General features: G+C 27.7%; 2 protein-coding genes across 3 annotated transcripts; both read left to right on the top strand.

The window, feature by feature from the left end:
• Positions 1 to 1,464: 1,464 nt before the first annotated feature.
• Positions 1,465 to 4,084, top strand: LOC129289442 (fucosyltransferase 2-like). 2 transcript variants are annotated; one of them, XM_054926214.1, is made up of 3 exons: positions 1,465 to 1,519; positions 1,619 to 2,078; positions 2,510 to 4,084. In XM_054926214.1, the coding sequence occupies exon 3, from the start codon at positions 2,758 to 2,760 to the stop codon at positions 3,484 to 3,486; it is 729 nt and encodes a 242-aa protein (XP_054782189.1). In that variant the 5' UTR covers positions 1,465 to 1,519; positions 1,619 to 2,078; positions 2,510 to 2,757; the 3' UTR covers positions 3,487 to 4,084. The 2 variants fall into 2 exon arrangements, with proteins under 2 accessions (XP_054782189.1, XP_054782190.1); XM_054926215.1 differs by having other exon boundaries at positions 1,476 to 1,891; positions 1,992 to 2,078.
• Positions 3,488 to 22,426, top strand: LOC129289276 (probable fucosyltransferase 8). The gene is given in 7 exon segments (XM_054926054.1): positions 3,488 to 3,815; positions 20,064 to 20,404; positions 20,514 to 20,573; positions 21,059 to 21,500; positions 21,503 to 21,883; positions 21,886 to 22,188; positions 22,191 to 22,426. Coding segments are annotated over 7 exon segments (2,091 nt in total).
• Positions 22,427 to 25,655: the final 3,229 nt, after the last annotated feature.

The raw sequence follows: 25,655 nt of genomic DNA, 5'->3' as shown, positions 1-25,655 counted from the left end.
TTTGTTGACATTCTAAAATTAGTTAGCACTTAACTTAAATTAATTTATCTCTTTGGAACTAAACTATCATTCTCCCTAAAATATATTAAAAGATATACTCAATTTCATTTGATCTAATAATGCTCAAATATAAAATAATCCAAATTTAATTTATGTACTATATTTAAGATCTGCGATGTAATAAGGTTTGTGTTGGATTATCGGCTTTGGTAATGAAAAACTAGACATTGAATGCAAGAATTGAAAATGTTTGTATAGGTTTTAAAAATAGAAATGAAATATTTTTAACAAAGAAAAAATAGAAGGAAAATCTGTATTTTTTACTCTAAATTTTACCATAAATTTCATTGTTCTAATTTTATAATATTTATTGAATATTGACTATGTATAATTAAAAATTAAAGAAAAGAAACTAAAATGGGTATTTGAAAAAATTTCTTTCGTCTGCCTTTTTCCAAGTAACTCCTTTTTTCATCTGTTTTTGAAGTATTATTTTTTTAAAATATGCATTGCTAGGATGATTCTGGGAATATAAGGTCTCAAGATAAATCTTTGAAAATAATATGTTTAAGGAAGAATTTCTTTGCTCACCGCACAGGATGATATGCTAAGAGAAACATTATTTGTCTTCTTAATGGTTTCAGAGAGGGAAAATGAAATTAAAATCCTTCAAATTACATAAATGATAATCTAATTTTTTAAAATGACATAATTTTATTAAAATTTTTAGGAATTTTTGTGTTAATAAATTTTAAAGTGAAAAGACTGTTTGATCTTTATTAAAAATAACAAGCTCTAATCATAATTTTCACTTAAATAATAATAACTTTTATTTTATGAATCGTAAGAGTTGAATAAGCAATTACAATTTGTCAAGTGTAATTTCTATTATAGAAAAATAAGTTCTCAAAATAACAAGCCCCAATCATAATTTTTGCTTAAGAAATAATAACTTTTGTTTTGTAAATTATAAGAGGCAAATAAAAAATCATAACTTGTTAAATGTAATTTCTATTATTAAAAAATAAGTTCTCAAAATAATAAGTTTCAATCATAACTTTTATTTAAGGAATAACAACTTTTATTAAAAAAATTACAAAAATTTAACCTGAAATCACAATTTATCAATAAAAGTAAAATAGTTTTTCAATTTAAAATTTATTAACATAAAAATTTATAAAACTTCAATAAAATTGTGGTATTTTAAGGAACCAGTATGTTATTTATATGATTTTAAAAAGTTTTGTTATCATTTTCTCTTTTGGAAAAGTGTCAGCTTGTTATTTATATACTTTTAAAAAATTTTATTATCATTTTCTCTTTTAGAAAAGTGTCAGTTTCTGTAAAAGGAAAAAAATCTAGATGGCCACTTAATATCTTTCTTAATAGTCTATCATTGATGACTTTATCCTTGCAACCTTTATTTTCTTGTGTGTATACTTGAGATTGGTCCATTTTTAAAATTTAATGGTCGCTCAAGTTTCTGGGTACCTACCATCTTCACTGTGCCATAGCATAGGTAACGTTTCAAGAACTTTTCTTTTTCACTTTTTGTCATCTGCAAATGAATTCATTCATTCCAATCTCTTCTTCCTGCGATTCTCTTCCTAATTTCCAGACAACGTCTTCAGAGTCAAATCGAGAGAATGGCGAATTTGAATAGTTCTGAAAGATTCAAAACATTATTGTCTGTGTATCAATAGCTTTACCATTTTTCTTCATCGTAAGTCTCACTTACCAGGACGATGCCTTCCACTTCTTTAAGGGTTTTTCAAAGACCGTGATCAATGAAGGAACAACTCAAAACGTTACAACTTATGCCTTTAATGAAGCATCGAACGTCACGATTCAGTGCTTAGAAGAGACAGTTCACAATATTACAGTTCCTCAGGTAGCATTTTTTCATCCTATAGTTTGGTCCTGATATTGCCAAGAAACTCTGAATTCTGTGTATCAGGAGCTGAATTTAAGAATCTCTTTCTCGGATTTAGCAAAGCTAAGGTGTGAAAAAGCTCAAAAAGTTTCTATTCATCACGGACCGGAAGCCAGAGTTTCAGATACTGAACCACAAGCTGCAGGTAAGACCTTTGTTTACTGCTCTGGTTAATTGTCTTCTTTTTCATCGATTTTACTGATCTTTGTTCTGTAGTGCTTTCTGGTTGAAGTACCTTCAAGAGATATTTAACCACCAATTTTACAGTCCAAAATGGATTCCATCCACATGAGTTGTTCACTTTGATCATGCTTTAATATATGAAACTAACGGAACATTCAAGATTTATGAAGACAAGAACTTCGTTAGAACTGGGTTTGACAAATCTTTCTTGAGCCAACATTATAGAACTGGCTCTAATTGATTTTTGAATTTGAATCCTTTAGTATTAGATATTACTTTAGTATCACTAGGTCAAATCTTATTGTTTACATACTTCACACTCCACATTCTTTCAGTATTAAACCAAGTTAAAGCTCTTTTACATGATCATGATCTTTTCCCCTATATTTGCAGGTTCAAGAATTAATCAATCATTGTCACCTACTAGTGTTGCTAATGATGATGACAAGCTGCTTGAAGGGCTTCTAGCTTCTGGGTTTGATGAACAGTCATGCTTAAGTAGGTAACACTCCTGCTTATACCGTAAGGCCTTCCCTTATCAACCATCTCCATATCTCATATCGAAGCTCTGAAACTATGAGGATCTCCATACAAGATGTGGACTTGACGCCAAACCCTACAACAGAACTATAATTAAACTCATGAAATCACGTTATGTCATTGATATAGATACTGCACTTTGTAAATATCTTGTCTGGAGGGCTGCCAATGGCTTGGGAAATAGGATGATCAGCGTGGCTGCTTCATTTCTCTATGCTGTTCTCACAGAAGAGTCTTCCTTGTTGAATTCCACAGAGAAATGGTTGGTCTGTTCTGTGATCCGTATCCTGATTCATCTTAGTTACTGCCAGAGGAATTTTTCTCAAGTAATTCGTCGTAGAGATCTGCAGAAATATGAAAGCATGCTGAAGAATGACAAGGGAATGCCTTCTTCTCCTCCATTGATTATAGAGCTTGATCTAGAACTTGGTGGTAATGGGCATGGAACGTTCTTCCACTGTAATCATGGTCAAGATCTTCTTTCTAAAGTTCCTGTGGTGGTTTTGCGGTCAGATCAGTACTTTGTCCCTTCTCTTTACATGGTTCCATCTTTTGGTAAAGAGCTAAGCAAAATGTTCCCAGAAAAAGACTCTGTGTCCCTTTATTTAGGACACTACCTTTTTCATCCTTCAAACCAAGCATGCCGTATGATCACAAAGTTTTACAAGTCTCACTTGGCCAAAGCTGATCAGAAAATTGGCCTCCAAACAAGAGTATTCGATGTGAACACAACACCATATGAAACTGTTCTGGGTGAAATCTTAGCTTGTACTCTAAGCAATAACTTGTTACCTGAACTGAAAAAACCAAACATCATCAGTAACATCTGAGATGAAAAACCAGACTTCCTTGAAAGTTATTCTGGTGGCATCTTTGCATTCAGTGTACTCTGAGAAGCTGAAGGCTATGTATGTGGCAAAACCAACAGTGACAGGAGAGATTATAGAAGTAGTTCAGGCAAGTCATGAGGAACGTCAAGAGTTTGATAGTAATCTGCATAATATGAAGGCATTGACAGATATGTATCTGCTGAGTCTGTGTGATGAGTTGGTGACTAGCTCTGAGTCTACTTTTGGGTATGTGGCTCAAGGATTGGGAGGATTGAAGCCATGGATTCTTGGGAAGGAGGAAGAGATTGAAGGGGAGAGATATGTGCCTTGTGATAGAGACTTATCGATGGAGCTTGCTTTCATTTCCCTCCTTTAATTTGCATGGTTGCTTCTTGCTAGATAGTGCAGTTTTCAATTTGACTTATGAGTTTCCTCTTGGCCGGCACTGTAAAGATGTTACCAGGGTAGCGAAGCTGTTTGAGTGATTTTCTTTTCTTTTCTTTTTTCTTTTTTAAAAAAACGTCACTTTTTTTTTTTTAAGTTTCTTTCTTGTTGACATATTGGTTGCTTCTAATTTCTTCAAGGTATATTCTTATGAGTTCTTTTGAAACAATGTAAGAGCATATTCATTGATGCCCTTACTTATATGTGTCCATTTATTTATTTTATTTAGAATGAGGTGGAATTTTTTTTTTTAATATGGCTATCTGATTAGGTCAATTTTGAGTATTGTTAAGTCCAATTGAGGTAACTCTCTTAAAGATATTTTTTATATTTACTAAATTTAAACTTAAGATCTTATGCTTAGGCAGATATAACTTTTTTTACTAGGACCTAATGCCTGCTAGTAGGTGGAATTTAGTTATCACACAATGCATTTATGTGAGCATATCTTATATGTTTTTTGGCACCCAATCTGAAGAGCATTTCTTGTGTTTGTATCATTCAGAACTTCAAAACCAAAGATCTTGCCATAAATTTTCGTGTACGATAATGTATAATTGAAATTTTATTTTAATTTTTGAAAAATTATATATTTCACTTTTATTAAAAAATGTAGGTAATTTCATTTAGTTTCATAAATTATTTATAATCCTTAAATGACAATGATGCTGATATTGTTACGGTAATAGTGAATAGTAAACTCTAACTGCATTCATGCTTTCATACTGCTTTAGCTGTACAGTGGTTTCTTGAGTTTCTTTCAGTAATATACAATGTATTTGTAAGTTTTCCACCCAAAAAGAAAAAGTCTCTGAAGGTTAAAAAAAAAAAATCTTGTTCCTCGGAGTGGTTTAATTTACAATGTTGTGATTAGAATAATCTATATGATTTCATGCCCTTTTGGTATTATATATGTAAGTTTTTTTTTTTAATAGACCGTTCAATTATAAACTCTTCGCCGGAAATCCAATCGCATAAAATTTCAACATTATGAAGGAGGAATATTGAAAATTCTAATATCAAAATCATTAACAATCGCTTGATGAGCAAGGACTTTTGGAAATACCAGTATGATTCCAAGTGACTCAAATATCTCTAAAATAGTATGGAGGGTACTTGAAGTATTTAAATTATTTTAGAGATATTTTTCTTTGTACATTCTAAAATTCTACTTGTAAATATTAAAGATATTCCTTGTAAATATTTTCATAAAATATTCTAGAAATAAAATATACACCATTGAAATGAATTAATCTGAACCGTCTATTAAGGAGGTAGGAACTTTATGAAAGAAGGAGAGGTTTATAAATATCCCTTCACCTCTCATTTATAACAATTCAAGCAAACCAATAAAATTCTCAAGTTTATTTACTCAAACTCTCTACTCTCTACTTATATGATTAGCTCTCTTAAATTTCTTTGTCTACATTGTGAGTTTTGGTTGACTTATTCAAACTTAAGAGATTGATCAAGCTAAAGTTGGCACAATTCAAAGAAAAAGAAGTTCTTAAGCCATGACAACGTGGCAGTTCGTAGATTTATTTTCTTGAAAATGTGATCGATGAAAACCTGTCAATCTTGTAAAAGCATACTTCTAATTATGTTAATAATACTAATGAGAAGATGAATTTAATCATATTTATTCTATATGAGATAGACAATTTATAAAGAGTGGTGTCAACATATTATGCGTAATTTATTATATATTATGGGGTTAATAATTTATTTGGCATTTTAACAGTATTTTTATATAAGCGTTATGATCTCTTAAAACATTAAATTAATGGACTTGCCCCACGCGCGGCGTAGAAAAGGACAATATTTTTTAAGTAAATATTTTTTTTACAAAATAGAGTTTTGTCTTGTTTATATATATATATATATATATAATATTTAGTCTATATATTGAAAAATTTATATGTTTAGTCTTACATGCTTAAAATATTTGTTTTTAATTAAACCAAGACAAATGAATCCTTTTATATTAATTTTTTTTTTACAACAGACTTTTATTAATATTATCAACACATCAAATTCACTTATTTTAATTTAATGGGATAAAAGCCCATTAAATATAGAGATGAAGTACTTAAGCTTGCTCATATGTTTATATATATAAAGCATTTACATCACCATTTGATTTCGGATAGTTTCTTGTGGCTAGTAGGTTATTTTATATCTATTAGTGTTCTATGAGTTTAACAATAGCGTTAAGGGGAATTTTTATTCTTGAATTTTTCGCATGGGACATGCGAGTGTTCTTAAACTTTTAAAATCTAACATCTCATGATTTTCTCATTCATGCATGGCTTGTTAACCATTATCTCTGCTAATTTGGAAGCATTTTGTTGATTTTTTTTGGCCATGTAAGGATGACCTAAATTAAGACTTAAATTATCACACTAATTATAATTAATTAAGGACTAATTTAAAAGGATTATCATATAAGAGATTAACCCAAACAAATCCTTAACATATATTTTTACAAACTATTTAAAATAAAGAGATTCCAAGTTTTTAAAATATTTTAAGAACTCATATCATTCAATTAAATCTGTGTGGAAGCATGAGATTTATTAATAATTAAGAAACACATTTCAAGATGGGAGGAAAACTCCCCCTTATTTCCTCTATGTGCCCTGCTCCAAATAGTGTATATATATATATATATATTTACCAACATAACACTTAACCACTCAAATTCTTTCATAATTGACAATAGAGGCTAAAGTCTCAATTACATTTATCATAATAATTATCACTTAATCATCATCACTTCATGTATAATCATCTATTCATCAACAGTTCATCACATGCATGAATTTTCCTTTTATTCATATATAATTAATATTAACTATTCACTCTTAGACCATAAAAAACATAAGGGGAGACTATAACAGTATTTCGGTTCTCAAATCATACATATAATAACTATTTTTACTTGCTCGCGTATTTTAGCTACTAATATAAACATAAGCATCAAATCACATCCTCAAAGGCCCAAAATACACTTCCATCTAACACAAAATCCATAATTCAAGCGAATCAAGATATATTATCTTAGTTAGCAATATCATAGCTAAATACACATATAAAAAAATAGAAAGGCCTACAGAAGTGTTTTATTATCACTTGGTCTGATACTTCCTTTCCTCTATTCTTCCAAGATGAGTTGGCTCCTGTAATATGTTAAAAGAGAGGGGTCAATATAACCAATCAATAATCAATATTATCTGAGTTATACAGATGTATGATAATTAATCATGAGTGCAAGTAGCTAATAAATTCATCAAGATAACCATGCAAGCAATCATATCAAGATAATGTTAAGTATATTAACATGTAACTCATGTGAATAATTTTAACAATAAAGTCAAGTATAAAATTAGCACGATTACCCATAAGTACTGATGTTTGTATAAATTTGCATAAGTGCCCATATGTATATTTTTCACATATTTACCACATGTCTCATTTTTATAATTATAATCGGAGTTTTCAAACATAGCCATTAATCATTCAAATGGCATAAAATAATGAAATACATAATCAATCTCTTCCTTCTATCCTCCATTATTTCCTTTTACATGAAATCTGTGGGCTAACAATCGAAAGGAATCATTCAGTGATGAGACGATCTAAGTCCTTAATCATATTTTGAGAGGTTATCGAGCCAAGATTATCTTACTCATTGATGAACACGGTTTCCTCCAAATCATATACTATGAGTTTTTATACTCAAGACTAATTATATCTAAAACTCTAGATAGGCTAATAAGTTTAAGTCTCTTAATAGGAACAATACTACAATACCCTATAAGGTGAGTAGTAGCTATAACCCTTAAGATTGACAATTAATAGATAGTACCATATGGATTTTACACAAACCGCTAGTTTCTTTAGTAAGGCGAACTCTCACCACCATATGATTATACTCATGAGAAAATGCATTTCAATAACTCTCATATATGTAATTCACAATTATCCCACGTATTATCAATTTTCTTGCTCAATAAGCATCAAGAATAATCATATCTCAATCATCCTCATATATCAATTTTTATATTACTACATAAGTTACGTTAGCATCATATAAAAACTCTCAACATGCTTATATATAATTCGTCACCATGTATAATCCACATTTATAATCAAAACGATGCATATCATCATCAACTCTCAATCTCATTACTCAAATCATGTCACATTATCCATAAAAGCATAAATAATATTAATATTTCACATTACAAGCAAGTTTTATATTCATTTCTTTTTATGCACATATGGCCATCACATTCAAAATTTTTAGATGTGCCATAATTAACTTTGTCACAAATCATAGAATCTCAACACAGGCCACATATGCATTACAATAACAATTTTAAATTTTGGTGGATTACAAACAACAATTTTTAAGTTTTGGTGCATTACAAACAACTATTTTAAGTTTTGGTTGGGGGGTGTGAGTATTCATTTATTTCACAAACATAAATAATAATTAGCTTGGTTACCTCAACCTTTGAAAGCTTAAAGATTACCCCTCAAATCAATACTTTTAAAACTTGAATGGTGCTAAATGACAATTAATATACAATTAATCACATCACAATGTGTCACTAATATTATTAATATAGTTTTCACTCATATTCTAACATTTTAAGTATTTTTTTTAAGACCTTAGTCTTAACCTCTTGACTTCTAAATCTAATTTTATATATTTAAATCTATTTATTTCGTTCAATAACTCCTTCACAATAATTTCATTAAAGTTTTGGCTAAAATCATCCTTTAAATAATTTTCTAATATTAAAAATTTTTATTTTTATTCCATAAATTCACACGTAAAAATATTTAAAAATTATAAGCTAGTTTTAAGTCTAGAATCATCATCTATAGTCATAATAATCTATTTCTCATATCAAATAATTACTTAAATATCAACAAATTAATTTATATTTTTAGATTTAATAAAAAATATTCCATATAGTCTAATGTTAACTCAGAAATCTCAAATTCAAATTCCATCAAAAAATAATATTTTAAAATATTTTTATATACTAACAACAATCTTAACAATCAGATTTATTTATCATAAACTAAACTCATCATCCTTTTAAACCTTAAATTTTCCATACCATAAAATTAGAAACTTAAAAAAAAGGACTAAAAAAATATTTATGACACTTACATAGTATTTAAAATATTTTAAATTTTATCCAAAAATATCATATTATAGAGCCTTCAATCAAATTTTTTGTCTCGAGCGCGCACGCTCTGTTTCTGTTTTTCCCTTCTGTGAGGCCGAAGAGTGAATGAAAGAATGAAGAAGAGGAGTGGTGTATTTTTAATTTAGGCGTGGGTTCCCACTCACTTTCTTTCATATTTTTTTTTTCCCTTTGTATGCACACACACACACACCCAAACCACACACACCGCGGATTTTATCTGTTTCCATCCTTTTTTTTATTAATTTATATCTATTTTCTTCTTTCTTTTTAATATTTTTATTTTTATTTTTTAAAAAAATCATAACTTAAGATTTTATCTAACTTAGATCTAATTATAAATTCTTAACTAAAATTATTTATCTTTAAATATTTCTCTAAAATTATTCATTTGTTTTTTTATTAGCTTAATTAATCTTGGATTAAATTTTAAAATGTTACAGGTCATGCGGCATTCAAGTTAGGATTGTATGGGTAACGTTTTTTTGTTTTCAACTTTATGAAAGAAAATGATCCAAAAAATCAAGTAAAGGTTATTATGTGTTCCTAAGTGAACACTTCAAGCGCATAAATAAACCTATTTAATTTTGACCTGGCAACTACTTCTACTTGGTGGTTGTGGCCCAAAAAAAAATTCAATAAAACAAGTCCAGCTAAGTAGATAATGGTAAACAATCGACCCGTGAATCACAGGACAACCATGGGTCAATTTTTAAAATTTAAAGGCAAAAATGATCTAAAATTAAGTTTAAAATTTAAATTCACCCCATGCAAAAAGTTGAAAAGCAAAATACCTTTAACCCATAAAAATATTTGACATTTTTTTCTTATAGAAATAAATTTCTTGTTTTGAGATAGGCAATCGCTTTTATTTTGAAATGCCAAGATAAATAGGGTGTTTACAATAGATTAATAAAAACGATTTAAAAAAGTAAAATGTATAATTAAAATATAAATTAAAGCATATCAACCTACTCCTAAAATTTAGGGTTAATAAGTATCTTAAACCTCAAACTACTACATGAATAACATTATAGACTTTGAACTTTGAAATGTGTAAAAATTTTTCTCAACTTTTAAATTCCAAACATCTAAAACTTCATTGTTAGATTAGAGAAAATGATTGTTATTTTTTATAGTTGTGAGGCTTAATCCATGCTAGTACGGAACTCATTTTGACCTTTAAAAATAACAACAATTTGCTCTAACTTAATGATGACATTTTAGGTACTTAAAATTTAAAAATTGAAGGAAATTTTTATACGTTTGAAGAGTTCAAAATTTGAAATACTATTTGGGCAATCGATCTAGGTTTGGGATATTTATTAACCTTAAAAACTACAATGCATTCATGGTGCTTACTAGTTGTATTCTTAAAAACAAAACTTTTCAATTTTATCAATAATTAAAAATTATAATAATTGAATTTTATCAATACTTAAATATTATTCAGATACATTTTCCTTAAAAAATTCAAAATAATCCTAATAATCAAAATACACCTTATATATATATATATATATATATATTGTTCTTTCCAAAAATTTGAGATTTAGTATCTTCTAAATATTATATAACAAAATCTTACACCCGCATGATAAAATAAGTTCCTATAGTTTTTTTCATTTGTAATGTTAATCTTTCTATTTTTAAATATTAGAGGGATATTAACGTGATACAAAAGATGTTAAAATACTAACATGTCATTGACATTGTTAGTTTTCTGTTGAGCCGTTAGATCGCTGTTGAGATAGAAATTTTGATCCGCTTGCCCCGAATGACCTGGCCCAATAAGAAAACCCCAATTTATTGGGCCTGTCCTACATAGTCATCCATCTAGGTGTCAACTCATAGTCTTTTTAATTTAGTGATCCCGCATACTCTGACGTCAAAAAAGACTATCAGACAACATTGGAATAGTCAACGCCGGAGAACGATCTATGAGGTTGGACGAGGCGAGATTTCGACATTTCACGTCCTTGAGCGGCTAACAGAGGTTCGGCATTTCACATCATTTATTTTCATTCATTTTTTTTTACTTGGCCAGAATTTCATTCGTTTTTAAAACCCTTTAATTGAAGTCGTCTCTTCTCTTTTGTTTGGCTTCGTCCGTCCCGTCTATTTTTCACCTCTGTTTTACTTTGTTGATTCTGAATCTATTGATTGTCGTTTCTGGTTAATATTGACAATAGAGTATAGTTTTTCTTCATGTTTTTTTTTCATATTTAGTATTTTTTTCATATTTTATAATAAATTATCTTTTATTGATTGACTTGAAATTTGCAATAAATTTTAATAAATTCCCAAATGATATTTAGCTTACGATTCATAATTGACTTTATAAATTTTTAATTGATATTATAAATAATCTCAAGTGTATATAGTAAATTTTTTTAAATAATTTATTTATATATTGAAAGAAAACAATCATAAGTAATTTGTTTGCGATTCACAATTAACTCTCATAGATTTGTAACTAATATTATAATAATTTCAAGTACATTACTTGATTTTTCAAGGTAATTTGTTTGTATATTGACAAAAAAAATTGAGATTTAAAACTAACTTTTATATATTCTCAATTGATGTCACAAGTAATTTCAAGTGTAAGCTAATAAATTTTTCAATTGAGTATTCACATTTTTTTAATTATTAATAAAGACTATGGTCATTTATTGTGATTTTATGAGGCGTGAAGGATACACATATATTTGGAGGAATAACACTTAAGTCCTGAAAAAAAAACATTTTATTTAAGTAAAGTCTAAACAAATTTTAAATGTAAAGTAAGTTCTTAACTAATATTTTTATAATATAATATGTTCCTAATTTTTTTTAATAGGATATGTTTTTAATATTAAAAGTTGGGAACTCAAGTTGCATAGTCAACAAGACAAACATGCAAATTTGGGTGATAAAGTTGCAAGTTCCTAGAAATGTTTAAATAATAACATGTTATTTTTCAAATTTAATAATTAAAATTTATATTTTATATTAAAATTGAAAAGCAAGTTACAAATTTAAGATAATGAAATTGTAAATTTGAAAGATAAGATTGCATAATATTAAAATATCAAATTTGGGAGACAAATTTGTAATTTCATCACCTTGAATTAACAACTTCCTTTCACAATTTTAATAGATAATGCAAATCTTTATGATTAAATTTGAAAATTAACATGTTATTATTTGCATACTTTCAAGAATTTACAATTTTGTTTTCCAAATTTGTAATTTTGTCTTGTTGAGTTTGTAACTTATTTTTCTAATTTTAAAACTAAGAACAAATTGCATTATATACAAATATCAGTTAAGAACCCAAAAAACTTGCTTCATATTTTAAATTTTATTAGGACTTTACTTAAATAAAATGATCCTATTGAAAGTTAAGGGTCATTTTCCAAACTTGGCAGGTCATAACCTTTTGGCATGCAGTGAAGGACTTAGAAAAATTATTCAGTGGAGACAAGATTTATACCTAGAACAAATACTAATATTTTTAACAAATTAATTTTTAATTTTTATTAAATTATATTAAATATAAAAATTATTAGAAGTTAAATACTCCAACCACTTAAAAATATAAAGCATTTTTTTAAGATAAGATGCTAAAAAAAAGCCATTTTGGGTCTTTAAATATGCAATTAATAATTTTTTTTTCAAAAATACCCTTATTCAAGGGGTTTAATTAATAAAGTTTCTAATTAATACATCTTATTAACTAAAGGTAAACATGTTACCAAAAAAAAAATAAAAGTAAATATGCAAGTAGTGTATAATTTTAAAAATAATTAACTAACTTATTAGAAATATAACATGGTTAAAAGTAGAGAGAATGATAATTAAGTCTTAAAACACTAAATTAATACCAGTTAAGTCTATAACAAATTTAAAAAAAGTTAAAAATATTGATCTAAATTATTACAACTACAAAAGTTTCAATTGTAAATAAATATTTAAATGTCAAATATAATTTTTTAGATTTAACAAAAAAATTTATTTGTAACTATTTAATTAATATTTATAATTTATTTTGTAAAAAATTTTATCGAGGACTTAACTATCATTAATTTATTCTTTTTAAAACATAACTATCATCCTCTCTTATTAATACCTTATAATATTGAATTGATGAAGTACAACTAAAAAGTTATGTATAAAACGTAAAATTATAATAATTAAAAGCTTTTTTATTTTTTGTGATAAAATTTACAATTTAAACTATCAAAGAAAATTATTTTCTAAATTATTCCTCCATTCTTTTTAAATCTTTTTATTGAAAATTATAACATATAAATAATATTTTAGTCAAATAAATTTTGTAGAAAATAAGTAACTTTTTTCATGAGAACACATAAACTTTCTTTTGGTTTTTTTTTTTTTGGAGTAGACAAGGGCAATCAAAATTTTTAAATGAGGAGAAATGAAATATTGAGAATCACTACCCGCAATATTTTTTTGGCATTTGAGGGCAATGGCTTCTATCATACACATGGACAGGTCCCATGTTTCACGTGCAATAAGCATATGTGGTCCCCTGTTTTAGAGAATGACTCGGCTGTTGTTTGTTCATGTCCAATTTCATAAGATGATTCATTCTCATGCTCTGTACCAGGAAACTGAGTTTTTCTTCGTGTATTATTAACGCTACACAAAGAGTTGGACAAGACTGAATTTTAGTCTAATCTAAAGTTTAGTCTCTTTCATAAAAATAATTAAGTTAGCCAACTTATAAGGCGTAATCTGATTTAGTCTAATTATAACCCAAAGATTAATATAACTAAATTTGATCCATAGAACTTTTAAACTGGTCCTGGTAATCTAGTGTTCATTTAACTTTTTTTTTCTTTTTTCTTGTATGAAAAGTAATAATTCATTCATTTTGATAAACTTAATTAAAATAATAAAAATACTTATAATCATAAAAAATCTATAACAATTTTTAACAACAATAAAAAAAATTAGTTACAATCCAAATAATTTAAATTCATAACTTCAACAGTAACAATAACAACATTATTCAACAAATGTCAGCAACTTGTCTAATATACATACAATAACAATTTAGCAACAAAATAAATTAAAATTATATTAAATAGAGTGAAATGTGAATGAAGGAAACATTGAATTCAAACTTCAAACTATTTAAATATATTAAAAATAATTAAAATTATATCAAAAGAATTTCATATGATAGGACTAAGTGGTTTAAGAGCTTGGTCTCCTATTTGGTCTAATCTAAGAAATTAGTTTGATCTTTTCAGTCTCTTTAATCCTTTGGACAAATTTTTTTTACTGGACCGAACTTGTTCGGGTTAGACTAAATTGGACAGGACAATCAAATTTTTGCATAGCCTTATATATTATCATATAAATACTTTTTTTTTAATAAGAAGCAATTATATTAACATGATAAAACCAAATACAAACACAAAGGTTCAAAGCTTAATAGGAAAAGCAAAAGCAGAAAAAAGATGGTTTGTGGTTAGTATAACTATAACCACACTTTTAAAAAGATATATGAGAAAGTTGTTAGATTATCTCTTTTATGTCTTGGTAAATTGTACTTTGGCCTTAAAAAGAAATAAATTTTCTTTGTTGAGCTTAAGCACCAAGTCACCAAGCTGGATAGAGGAATCCCAATAATTTTGTCAAATGCTATTGATACTATTGGGTAATTCACTTTTGGTGGATTAGGCTCAATATGCCTATAGAATCTTTATCGGAATATAGAGAAGATTTGGACTAAAAAATGTAATATGCTTTGGGTCAAATGTAAAAATTTTTCTTAATGATTTAAAACTTCAGAGGAGGGAACAGTTTTAATTCACGCGTGCATGACCGAAACCCACAATCGGTGTGGGTGGTTTTATACAACTAGATAACTTTCAAATCAAAAAAATGAGTGATTGTGAATTTCTCTCAGTTTGTTCTTTCTCTCAACCTTTCAAGTGCATTTGTTGTGAGTCACAATCGAGTTTAGTCTGTAACTCCATTCTCACATATGGTATAACACTCGGCTAACACAATATATATGCTTTCCTCCTCAGTATCTCACATACAAAGGCGTACGCTTAGAAGACAGACTGCCAAGAAGATGTTAGGCTATCAAATCAGATCCATAAAGGATGAAATTCTAAAATTCTATGCCATTGAAGGAAATATTCACTGAACAATGTGGTTTCTTCATTTTTTTTTTTTTAAACTTACATATGTGAATTTCTCAGTATGGCAATTGATGCAATGATATTCCAATCCCCCTGTCATTTGGAAGATCATTGTTATGTATTTAATGATTTGAAAGATTTAATCTATTAACCTACATCCAATTACAAGTAAATCTAGTAAAAAATAAATATTGCTTCAAATCCTGAATGAAACATTCAGCTAGATATATCATCATATATGTATGTGTACAAAACAGAAGGAAGAACGGATAGGTATAAAAATATAATAATTTAAAGAGGAATGGGATGTATAACTTATATCATGCTTGTATCATATACTTCTGGCGTAAATGAATCCACATATAAGCTTGTATTATTTATTAATTAAAAAAGGGGGAAAGTCGCTGCTTGTTCCAAATAAAACCTTACGCTTGTATTCTTTATTAATTAAAAATAAATACTCTTTATTAATTAAAGAAAAAGGAGAAAAATTGCTGCTTGAAGCAAGGAGAACAATTGCTGCTTTCTAGTGGCATTCTCTTCACTATTCAACATCTCAGTATCCAAATTAACACTATTAGTAACATTAACAAATTTAATATCATTAATACCATCTCAACATTAAAGGAACTAACTTTACAAACGAATGAAAAAAAGTAAAAAAAAAATTATATCAAAACTGTTTAATATAGGGATTAAAAATTATATTTTCCCTTTATTTATACATCATCATTTATCAAGAACATGCTCTCTCTTTCTTGTTTTTTTATATAGTTCTCCACTAATAAAAATATGGTTTTTATTTTCATTTTTCTTCCTAAACTTGTCTTAATTTCTCATTTTAAGACTTTTGATTAAAAAAAACCATGTGGATATTTCGAAGAGGTAGATATGTTTTAAAATTTCAAGACATTATGTGCATCTCTTTTATTATCCAATTGGAATGGAATTATATTCATATTAAAAAATAAAATTAATATATATAATACTTATTCAAGATAGTACAAGAGGTCTTGATATTTGAAGTCCCCAGTAAAATTTTGTGATGTTCCAAACTTTTTTTTTTTAAAAAATGTGGATCTTAAAATTTTAAAATCAAAACTAAAAGCATCTTCAAAATTATTTTATAAATTAAAAATGATAGAAATATAACAACAATCTTAATTTTTAAAGAAAATGTCTATAACAATGCAGTCAAATATACACATAAGAGAATAATTAATATTAATATGTCATATATCTTGGCTAATTTTTTTTTTGGGCCAACTGAAAAAAAATTCAATTTTCCTACTATTGACCCTCAAATATTTTAAGCTTATTTGAGTTAGCTCGTCATATTTAACTCAAATTCTCAGCTCTTAGTAGCACAATTTATTTTTAATTTATGATGAGGTTTTATTATCCAATAATCAAAGAGAAGAAATCTCGTGAGAAAAATACAGTAACCGAGTCCCTTTAATAATAACACAATTAAAATTGACTTAAATTAAAGTAAAATAAATAATTAAAATTGGGAGGGAGCATAGACTACTGGAACATAATTTATCTTCATATTATAGGATTGTACCTGCAAATAAAATGTCTAAGAGAAATCTTAATTGAAAAAAAAAGTAGAGTAACCGAATTCCTCTAACAAGTCACTGTAAAAATTGTCTTAAAATCGAATAAACTATCACACACACACACACGCACGCACGCACGCACATACTACTGACGTATTTTTCAGTTTACCATCAACAAAACTAACCATTAATATATTCTAATTCTATATATTATATATTCACAAAATAAAATAATCAATAAATTTATTAAAATTTAAATTTGAGTTCAATATTATTAAATTAATTTAACAAATATTTATGTAATTTAAAATCAATTAAAGCATGGAATATGAGTTGATTATTTTTCGGATTTTATAAATTGAAGGAGAAATTAAAATTGAAGGAAAAATCAATGGTATGTCTGGAATTTGATATTTGGAAGGATAATCAGATATTACTGTAAAAATAATGATTATCGTATATCCTTGAAATAGTTTCACCATAAATTAAGTTAAATAATTTCATCATGAATTATTGCAAGAAGTCATGATATATTGCAAAATCATTGTCATTATGTAAATGATATTGCAATAACTCCGCAAAATATATCTTCGTCTGATGTTATATATAGATAATAGATGAGTCATAGATAATTTATAATAATTTATATTTTAAATTGGTTACAGTGATTATATTTTCGAATGTTTCATGCGTACATACATAATTTGGAATTGAAAATTTCTGTATTTGCATTGAGAATTTGATTCCCTGACTAGTTGGGAAAAATCTGATTCTCTGTAAACGATTAAGGAAACATATCATACCATTAATTAGATCATTACCACTTTTTATATATATATATATATCTTTTCCATTCGCTTGGTGAAATATTTATTTAAGTGTCATATCTTTTAATGAAATTATTTAATTTTTATATTCCTTTGTTAAAATTTTTAATTTTTTCCAATAAAAATTTTAAATTGTTACTTTAAATTTGTGATTTTTTTTAATTTCAATTGTTATTTTAAAACATGATTAAATGACTAAGTGGACTTGTAATTTAAAAAAAAAAATTGCAAAGAGAAAATAGCTTTTACTCCCGTACGCACACCGCACGTACTTCAGAAATCAGGTCCCTTCGGGACATCCGATGAAGTTCAGAAATCAGAACCTCTTGTTAAAATTGTTTCAAATTTATGAAAAGGTAAATTAATTATTCAAAAAAATATAGAATAATACTAGCCAATAATAAATAATAAATAACCATGATTCAAATTAGCAATACTGACTTATTCTTTATATATATATATATATATATATAATATGCATTTAAAACGTAAGAGAAGATTCTACCAAAAAAAAAAAAACATAACAGAAGATTGTTAATTAGTATAGAAGCAAAATTATTCACATGAAATTTATCTACCAAATCTTCAATCATAAAAAATTGTAATGAATATAAGATATTTACCGTATGATCTTTTAAGTAATAAGCTGATTAAAATATACACAAATTTTTTTATTAATATAGTTGTATATGATTTCTCTCATATTTAAATATTTAAAATTAACCTTCTCAATCTTTTATTTTTTTTTTCAAAATCCCCTATTGCTAATGAATATATTATTTTATTAACAAAGTTTTTTCATATCATATTAATGAGATACACCTGGCACCTAATATGGAAAAATATTTTAGGCTAACATAAACACTTAATCTTTTAACTTTACATAAAATTTATTTTAGTTCCTTAACTTTATAAAGTATTTTTTAATCTTTAACCCTAGTACGTTAGTTTTATCCCAACAAATTTTACATTGAACTTTTAAATATTGACAAAAAATTTTTAAATGTTAAAATATTACATTTAATTTTTTTAAATAATAATGATTGACATAAAAATAATCATTTGAAACTAATGATGTTAGGGTTAAATAATTAAAAAAATATTTTATAAAATTAAGGGATCAAGTTAAACCTTTATAAAAAGTTAGAAAACTAAAAGTGTACTTTAGCCAATATTTTAATTATTTTTTCCCAATTTAAGGAAAAATCAAATGAATAAAAATGTATCTTTTAAAACAAGAAAAATATGCACAGAGAAAATATAGATAAAATCTTTATAAAATTATTATTAACTTACATAGGATAACACATAAGTTGTTACGTGTCTTTTTTTTTATATATATATATGATATGACAACTTGTGTTTGTAAGATAACTAAGAAATAATGATAGGAGATTTTGTGATAAAAAAAATAAAATGTTAGGGATATTAATTTTAAATAGATTAATAAGCATCTTAAATTTTAAATTATTACACGAATAACATTATAGATCCTAAAATCTTGAAATGTGTAAAAACTTTCCTTAACTTTTAAATTTCAAACATTTGAAACTTTACTATTAAGTTGAAAAAAATAACCATTACTTTTATAGTTGTTATAGTTGTGGAGCCAAATCCTACATTGAAGTGATATTTATTTTGACCCTTAAAATAATGGTCATTTTCTCCAAATAGTTGAGTTTTAGGTGCTCAAAAAAAATAAAATGTTAGGGATATTAATTTTAAATGAGTTAACGAGCATCTTAATCCTAAATTATTGCATGAATATTATTTTGGATTTTAAACTTCTGAAATGTGTAAAAAAAATTTTTAACTTTTAAATTTTAAGCACTTGAAATTTTATTGTTAAGTTGAAAAGAATAGCCATTACTTTTGTAGTTTTATGAAGTAATACTCATTTTGACTTTTAAAAATAATGGCCGTTTTCTCCAACTTAAAATTTGGGTTTCAGGTGCTTAAAATTTAAAAGTTGAGAAAGTTTTTTTATATTTTAAGAGTTCAGGAATTAAAATATTATTTGTGTAATAATTTAATGTCTAGAATTTTCATTAACCTATTTTAAATTTTTAAAAGTTACAAGGATTTTGTGCAGCTGACCAAAATTTGAGGGAAGTTTTGCATATTTTAACCTAAAATATGTTACATCCTCATGGTCCCGAATGTGGCTGCGCCACTGATTATTATATGCCGTAGGTTGTTCCTTTTTTGAAGGTTGGGAAGTCGGCAGTTTGTTTCCTTGTTGCAGATGTGCAGTATGCATGCTCTTTTGTTCTTGTTATTGGATAAATGTTTTTTATTTTTTTAAGTTTTGCTTCAATTTTGGACTCTGATTGGCTATGTGCCTTGTTGTAGTATCAAAGGGGTTTGGTTTGATTTCTGCCATTAAAACTCTGGTTCTGAGCTTCAGAAGAAGAAGAAGAAGAAGCCACCATGGACAACAACAACAAGATGGTGGGGATGAGCGCTTCAACAGATTCACGACATGCTCTGCTTTGTTTGCCATGGCTTTCTCTTTACTGCTCATAATTACGTTATTAATGTATCAGAACTCTACGTTCTATCTTTCTGATTCTGAGGGCTTCTCAAAAGACAACATCCTAGGAAGAAGACGACCTTATAACGTCAGCACCAAGGACTTAGGATTGACAGCAAGAGCAACCAATACATCAGATATTAATGGAACCTCCTCAGAGGTACTTACAATTCCTATTTTCTTCTTCTTTTTTCTCTCACGATTTGATCCAAGCTCACACTCTTTAGTCTTTATCCTTAATGACCTTGGAAAAGTCAAGGTTTTCCCAGGAAATTCTCAATATTACAAAACAGAAGATAGAGCTCAGAATCTTACGGAGTCAAATGAAGGTACTGACTTTGTTACAAAAAAAAAAAATAAAAAAAAATTAATTATTTAATTCTTATATTTTAATTCAATTGTAATTCGTTTCCTTAATTTGAACTTGGAAAAATTTAATACTTATAATTCAACTCAATTATAACTTTGTTCTTAAACATTAACTCAAAGCAACTTGTAATTTTAGTTATTTAAAACATTAGTTCTTAAACTTTAATAATAACTTTATTCTTCACAATTTTATTTTATAAAATGTAAGATCCAACATTTTAATATAGAGATAAAACTACAGGGATTTAATGGAACAAAAATTATTAAGAATTTAGTTACAATGAATTAAAGTTCAAGAATTAAGTTTATTTAATAAAGTCAAAAGTATAGAATTAAATGATTGATTTTCTAATTTTTTTGGTAGTCAGAGTTTTCATCCTCTACTTGCTAACTCTTTAATAATTTCTTCAAAATTGATAGGAGTGGAAATTTCTTCATGCTCAAGATTCACAAACGATTCAATCTCAACTGTAAAAAATGTCACTCTGCAACTTATGATGGGCTTCTAGCTTCTGGTTTTGATGAACCATCTTGCATAAGCAGGTTTCAGTCTCACTTGTATCGAAAATCTTCTCCACACAAACCCTCTTCATATCTCATTTCCAAACTACGCAATTATGAAGAAATTCACAGAAAATGTGGACCTGGGACCAGATATTACTACAAAACCATGAAAAAGCTTGTGAGGTCTAAGAAAAACAACGTTGATACCACATGTAAGTACCTTGTCTGGACACCTGCAAATGGCTTAGGTAACAGAATCATAAGCATGGCTGCTTCATTTGTTTATGCTGTACTCACAGACAGAGTCCTGCTTGTGAAATTTGAAGATGACATGATGGGTCTGTTTTGTGAGCCATTTCTGAATTCAACTTGGGTATTTCCAAAGATTCTCCTTTTTGGAATCCAAGACGTGTTGAAACATATGAAAACATGTTGGCTAAGAACAATTCACCATCAGTTCTACATCTGAATCTCCAACACACCAGAGATGGTCCTGAGAAGTTTTTCCACTGTGATCATAATCAAAAGCTTGTTCAAAAAGTCCCCCTTTTGATTGTGCGAACAGACCAGTATTTTGTCCCTTCTCTGTTCATAATCCCATCCTTTAACCTTGAGATCACACAAATGTTTCCAGAGAGAGACAGTGTTTCACCATGTAGGAAATTACCTTTTCACCCCTCAAATGAGGCTTGGGGACAAATAAGCAGATTCTATGATGCATACTTAGCAAAAGCAGATGAGAAAATTGGCCTTCAAATTAGACTGTTCACTCTGATTCCACCCCACATGAAGCAGTTATGGACCTACTCTTAAGTTGCACCCTGCAGCACAAGTTGCTCCCGCAAGTAGACAAGAAAAATTCGGCAGCTTCAACTTCGACCCATGAAGACGCAATTTTAAATGTTGCTCTAGTTGCATCTCTATTTCCTGAATTTGGTGAGAAATTGAGAATTATGCATTTGACGGAACCAACCATTACAGGAGAAGTGGTAGGAGTAGATCAACCAAGTCATGAAGGGTATCAAAAGTTTCGTAACAATTTGCATAACATGAAGGCATGGATTGATATGTACCTTTGAGTCTTTGTGATGTGTTGGTGACTACCTCTGCGTCTACTTTTGGGTATGTGGCTCAAGGTTTGGGAGGAATGAAGCCATGGCTTCTTCATAGGCTAGTTGGAAATAGGACCCTTCATCCTAATCCACCTTGTCAAAGGGACTTCTCTATGGAGCCTTGTTATCACATTCCTCCTAAGCACAATTGTGAAGGAAAGGCTATCAGAGATTTAGTTCCTCTTTCCCTTGCTTGAGGTTTGTGTTTGGATTATTCCTCTGGAGTAAAGTCGGTTAATGTTTCTGTGTGGTTAGTTAGTTATGACTATTCAACAAAACCTTTTGCTGTGCTCATTTTATCTAAGTTGGACCTCGTCTATATATATATATATATATATTGCATGGCTAAGTTTTTTACTCGTGGATTCTTTTTTTTTTCCCCACCATTTTGGATAAAAAATATTTAGGAGAGTTGAGTTTTGAAAATACACTGCAGTCATAACATGTCTCCAGCTCATGAGTGCTTACAAATCATTTAACAACAATGTTCTTATATTACCTTATGGGGCACATCCTTACTAACTTAGAGTCCATTTGAGTAATTTATTTTTGATGTTTAGAAGATACTTTTGCAACTTTCTAATAGCCAAAAGTGTTTGGATACAAAATTTGGGTACAAATCACGTTCAAAAGTCTATTTGAAAAGCCTCTGAAAGTGGATTTGCTCAGCGTAAAATATTTGTTGATTTTAAAACTAACTTTGGGTGTTGAGCATTTAATGATGGAGTTAAGATATGTACACCAACTTTTGATTTTACCATGCCACCTCTAATGTTAGTTGCTTTTATTCATGCATGTTTAATTATTTATATATTTTTTATCCAATATATCAAATTTTATATTTTTATATTTTTATTAACATATCAAATTTTAATGTTATATAAAATATTTTTATTGGTAATTAAGAATACACTTAATATGATATTCTTGGAATATTATCTCTCTTTATATGTACGTCTTCTTCTTGAAGAGAATTCTATTTTAAATATAATTGGGTATAAACATGAATGCATCTCCTACAAAATTAGAACATTATTTTAGTTATGTAATGAGCTAGCTCATTCCTCTAAACTCAACAATGTTGATAAATGATCACTTCTTTTCTTATTATAATCTTAGCATCTCTTAGATTTTGGACGCCCTTAAACTTTGTTTAGAAATTATAATTTTTACTTGAGATGTTAGTTTTCTTATCAATGCAAATCAAATACATATTTATTAATTTTTAATGTGATTTTATTGAACGCAGGTTACGCATTCAGGTCGTTAACAAAAAGTCAAATCCAGCGAAGCGTCTGAGCAGATTTCACCGTTCATGACAATTGGCTGAATTCTTGTTTAATTTATTATATTTTACACCAATCACAAAATCCACTTGTATAAACTCTTAAATGGTCTATTTAATATAAAAAAATTTATATACTTAATTTTATATATATAAGCTTGTTTTTAATTAAATTAAGATATTTAAATTTTGTATAAATTATTTTATTTTATAATAAATTCTTATCATTAATTTTATTAAAATATTAAGATTCACTTATTATAATTGGATTGGATATATATACATATATATAAAGTATATAACGCTAAGGACATAAATTTAACCTTTCAAAATAAACACTTCATAGTCAGTAATATAATAAACCTAAGTATTTTATTGTATGAAACAAGAATCGTAGTTCCATGAAAGATGGAATAATAAAGAAAAAGCAACTCATAATAAAAATCCCTCCATTTTAACATATAGAGTCTAGAAATAGGTGGACTTGACTTATATGAGCTCAAACTTAGGAGCTTAGTTATTTCAATATCAATTATTTTGTAAACCTAAATCTTATTGATTAGGTTCAAAGTTGTTTGGTTGATATGATAGCCTGCTTTTCAAATTTTCTTAATTTTTTAAAATTAATTTGTCATTATTATATTATATTCATGCTTTAAAGTACAAATTAAAATCTTCTAAAATTTAAAATGATACAAATTATAATTTTAAAAGCGCAAAAACATATAAGTATAAATTTAATCCAAACATAGTTTTGGCCAAAAAAAAATCCAAACAAAATAAATACCATTATTTCAAGGTTAAAATAAATTTGGGTTAGATGAAAGTAGTCCGAATCCAAACCTTTTTTTTAGGGCTTAAAAGAGTAGGGCTTTTGCCCGTATATATAAAAATATCCTAATTTTTAAAGCCTAAGTTTGAAAAAAAAGAGAGGCTTAAACGGGTAGCTCGATGAGCTTGTCCCATATTTCTAGTTCAAACATACTAATGTAGTTAATTAAATATACTTTTATGATCTTAATTTTTTTATGAACTTTCAAAACTACCTTTCATTATAAGAGAGAGAGGAAAATAATTTTATTTAAGGAATGAAATGCAAAGAAAATAATATGATGGTTTTATGTTGGTTATAGGGACAATGGCAAATGAGGACCTTATAAGAACATTAATGTTAAATATAAAATTTTTTAACATTGATAGTTCCCAAATTTTAAATACCACTTCTACCATGTTTCACAGTACTAAATTTTTAATTTAATATTAATATTCTTACAAGGTTCTTATTTATCATTCTCCCTTGATTATATGCAATAATGACTATTAGGTTGTTTTTTTTTAACCAGAAAGGATGCATTGCGTAAAAAAAGTTTAAAAAAAAAGGCAAACTCTAAGTAAAAACAATCAACAACAGGAAGCAAAAACTGAAGACACTAAAAAAACATTAAACTAAAGCCAAAGTCAAATCAACCTACTCGCTAAATGGACACCCACCAAAATCTGGCTGGATTAGATTAGATATAGATGGTTCTATCTTCAACAATAGAGCTGCTTCTTATGCTGGACTCATCCGTGATGACCAAGGTAATTGGATAAAAGGATTTACTAAAAAGCTTGGTTATCACCCTAGCACAGTTGCAGAACTTTTTTGGTGCACTTGAAGGTCTTATTCTTTGCTGGAGAAGCAATTTCACAAGCAAGTTAGTGTTCACTCTAATTCATTAGAAGATCTAGCGCTTATTCAATCTGAATACAATCCAATCATCTTCTCAGTTCTGCAATAGAAGAGATTAGATGCCTCGCCATGAAGGATTGGGTTATCACCTTCAACCATGCATTTAGAGAATTTAATAAATATGTAGATTGGCTTGCTTGACATACCACAAGGAATAATTCTGATACTTTAATTTTAACATTCCCCCTCAGGATGTTGTCTTTTTATGGGACTTAACTTGACTTAATTCCTTTCCTTTACACGGCTTGCCGTGGCCTTGTAATTCAATAAAAAAAAAGTCAAATCAATCTATTCGTTCTCGATTTGCCTCATTGAACAAATTTTTTATATGATATTTTATTTTTTCAGCAAAATAATAATTTTCAGAAGTATTTAATGATATTTTTAATTATTCTGTATTAAATGAAAA

This window comes from Prosopis cineraria, unplaced genomic scaffold, assembly GCF_029017545.1.
Source record: "Prosopis cineraria cultivar Desert tree isolate PC_DT_omini unplaced genomic scaffold, ASM2901754v1 PC12, whole genome shotgun sequence".
Classification (NCBI taxonomy): Eukaryota; Viridiplantae; Streptophyta; class Magnoliopsida; order Fabales; family Fabaceae; genus Prosopis; species Prosopis cineraria.
Note: the sequence above shows the minus strand (reverse complement) of the source record. Positions and strands in the feature narration are given on the sequence as shown.

Coding starts and splice junctions, on each gene's coding strand:
- LOC129289442 (XM_054926214.1), top strand. CDS start 2,758: ATGAAATCACGTTATGTCATTGATATAGATACTGCACTTTGTAAATAT.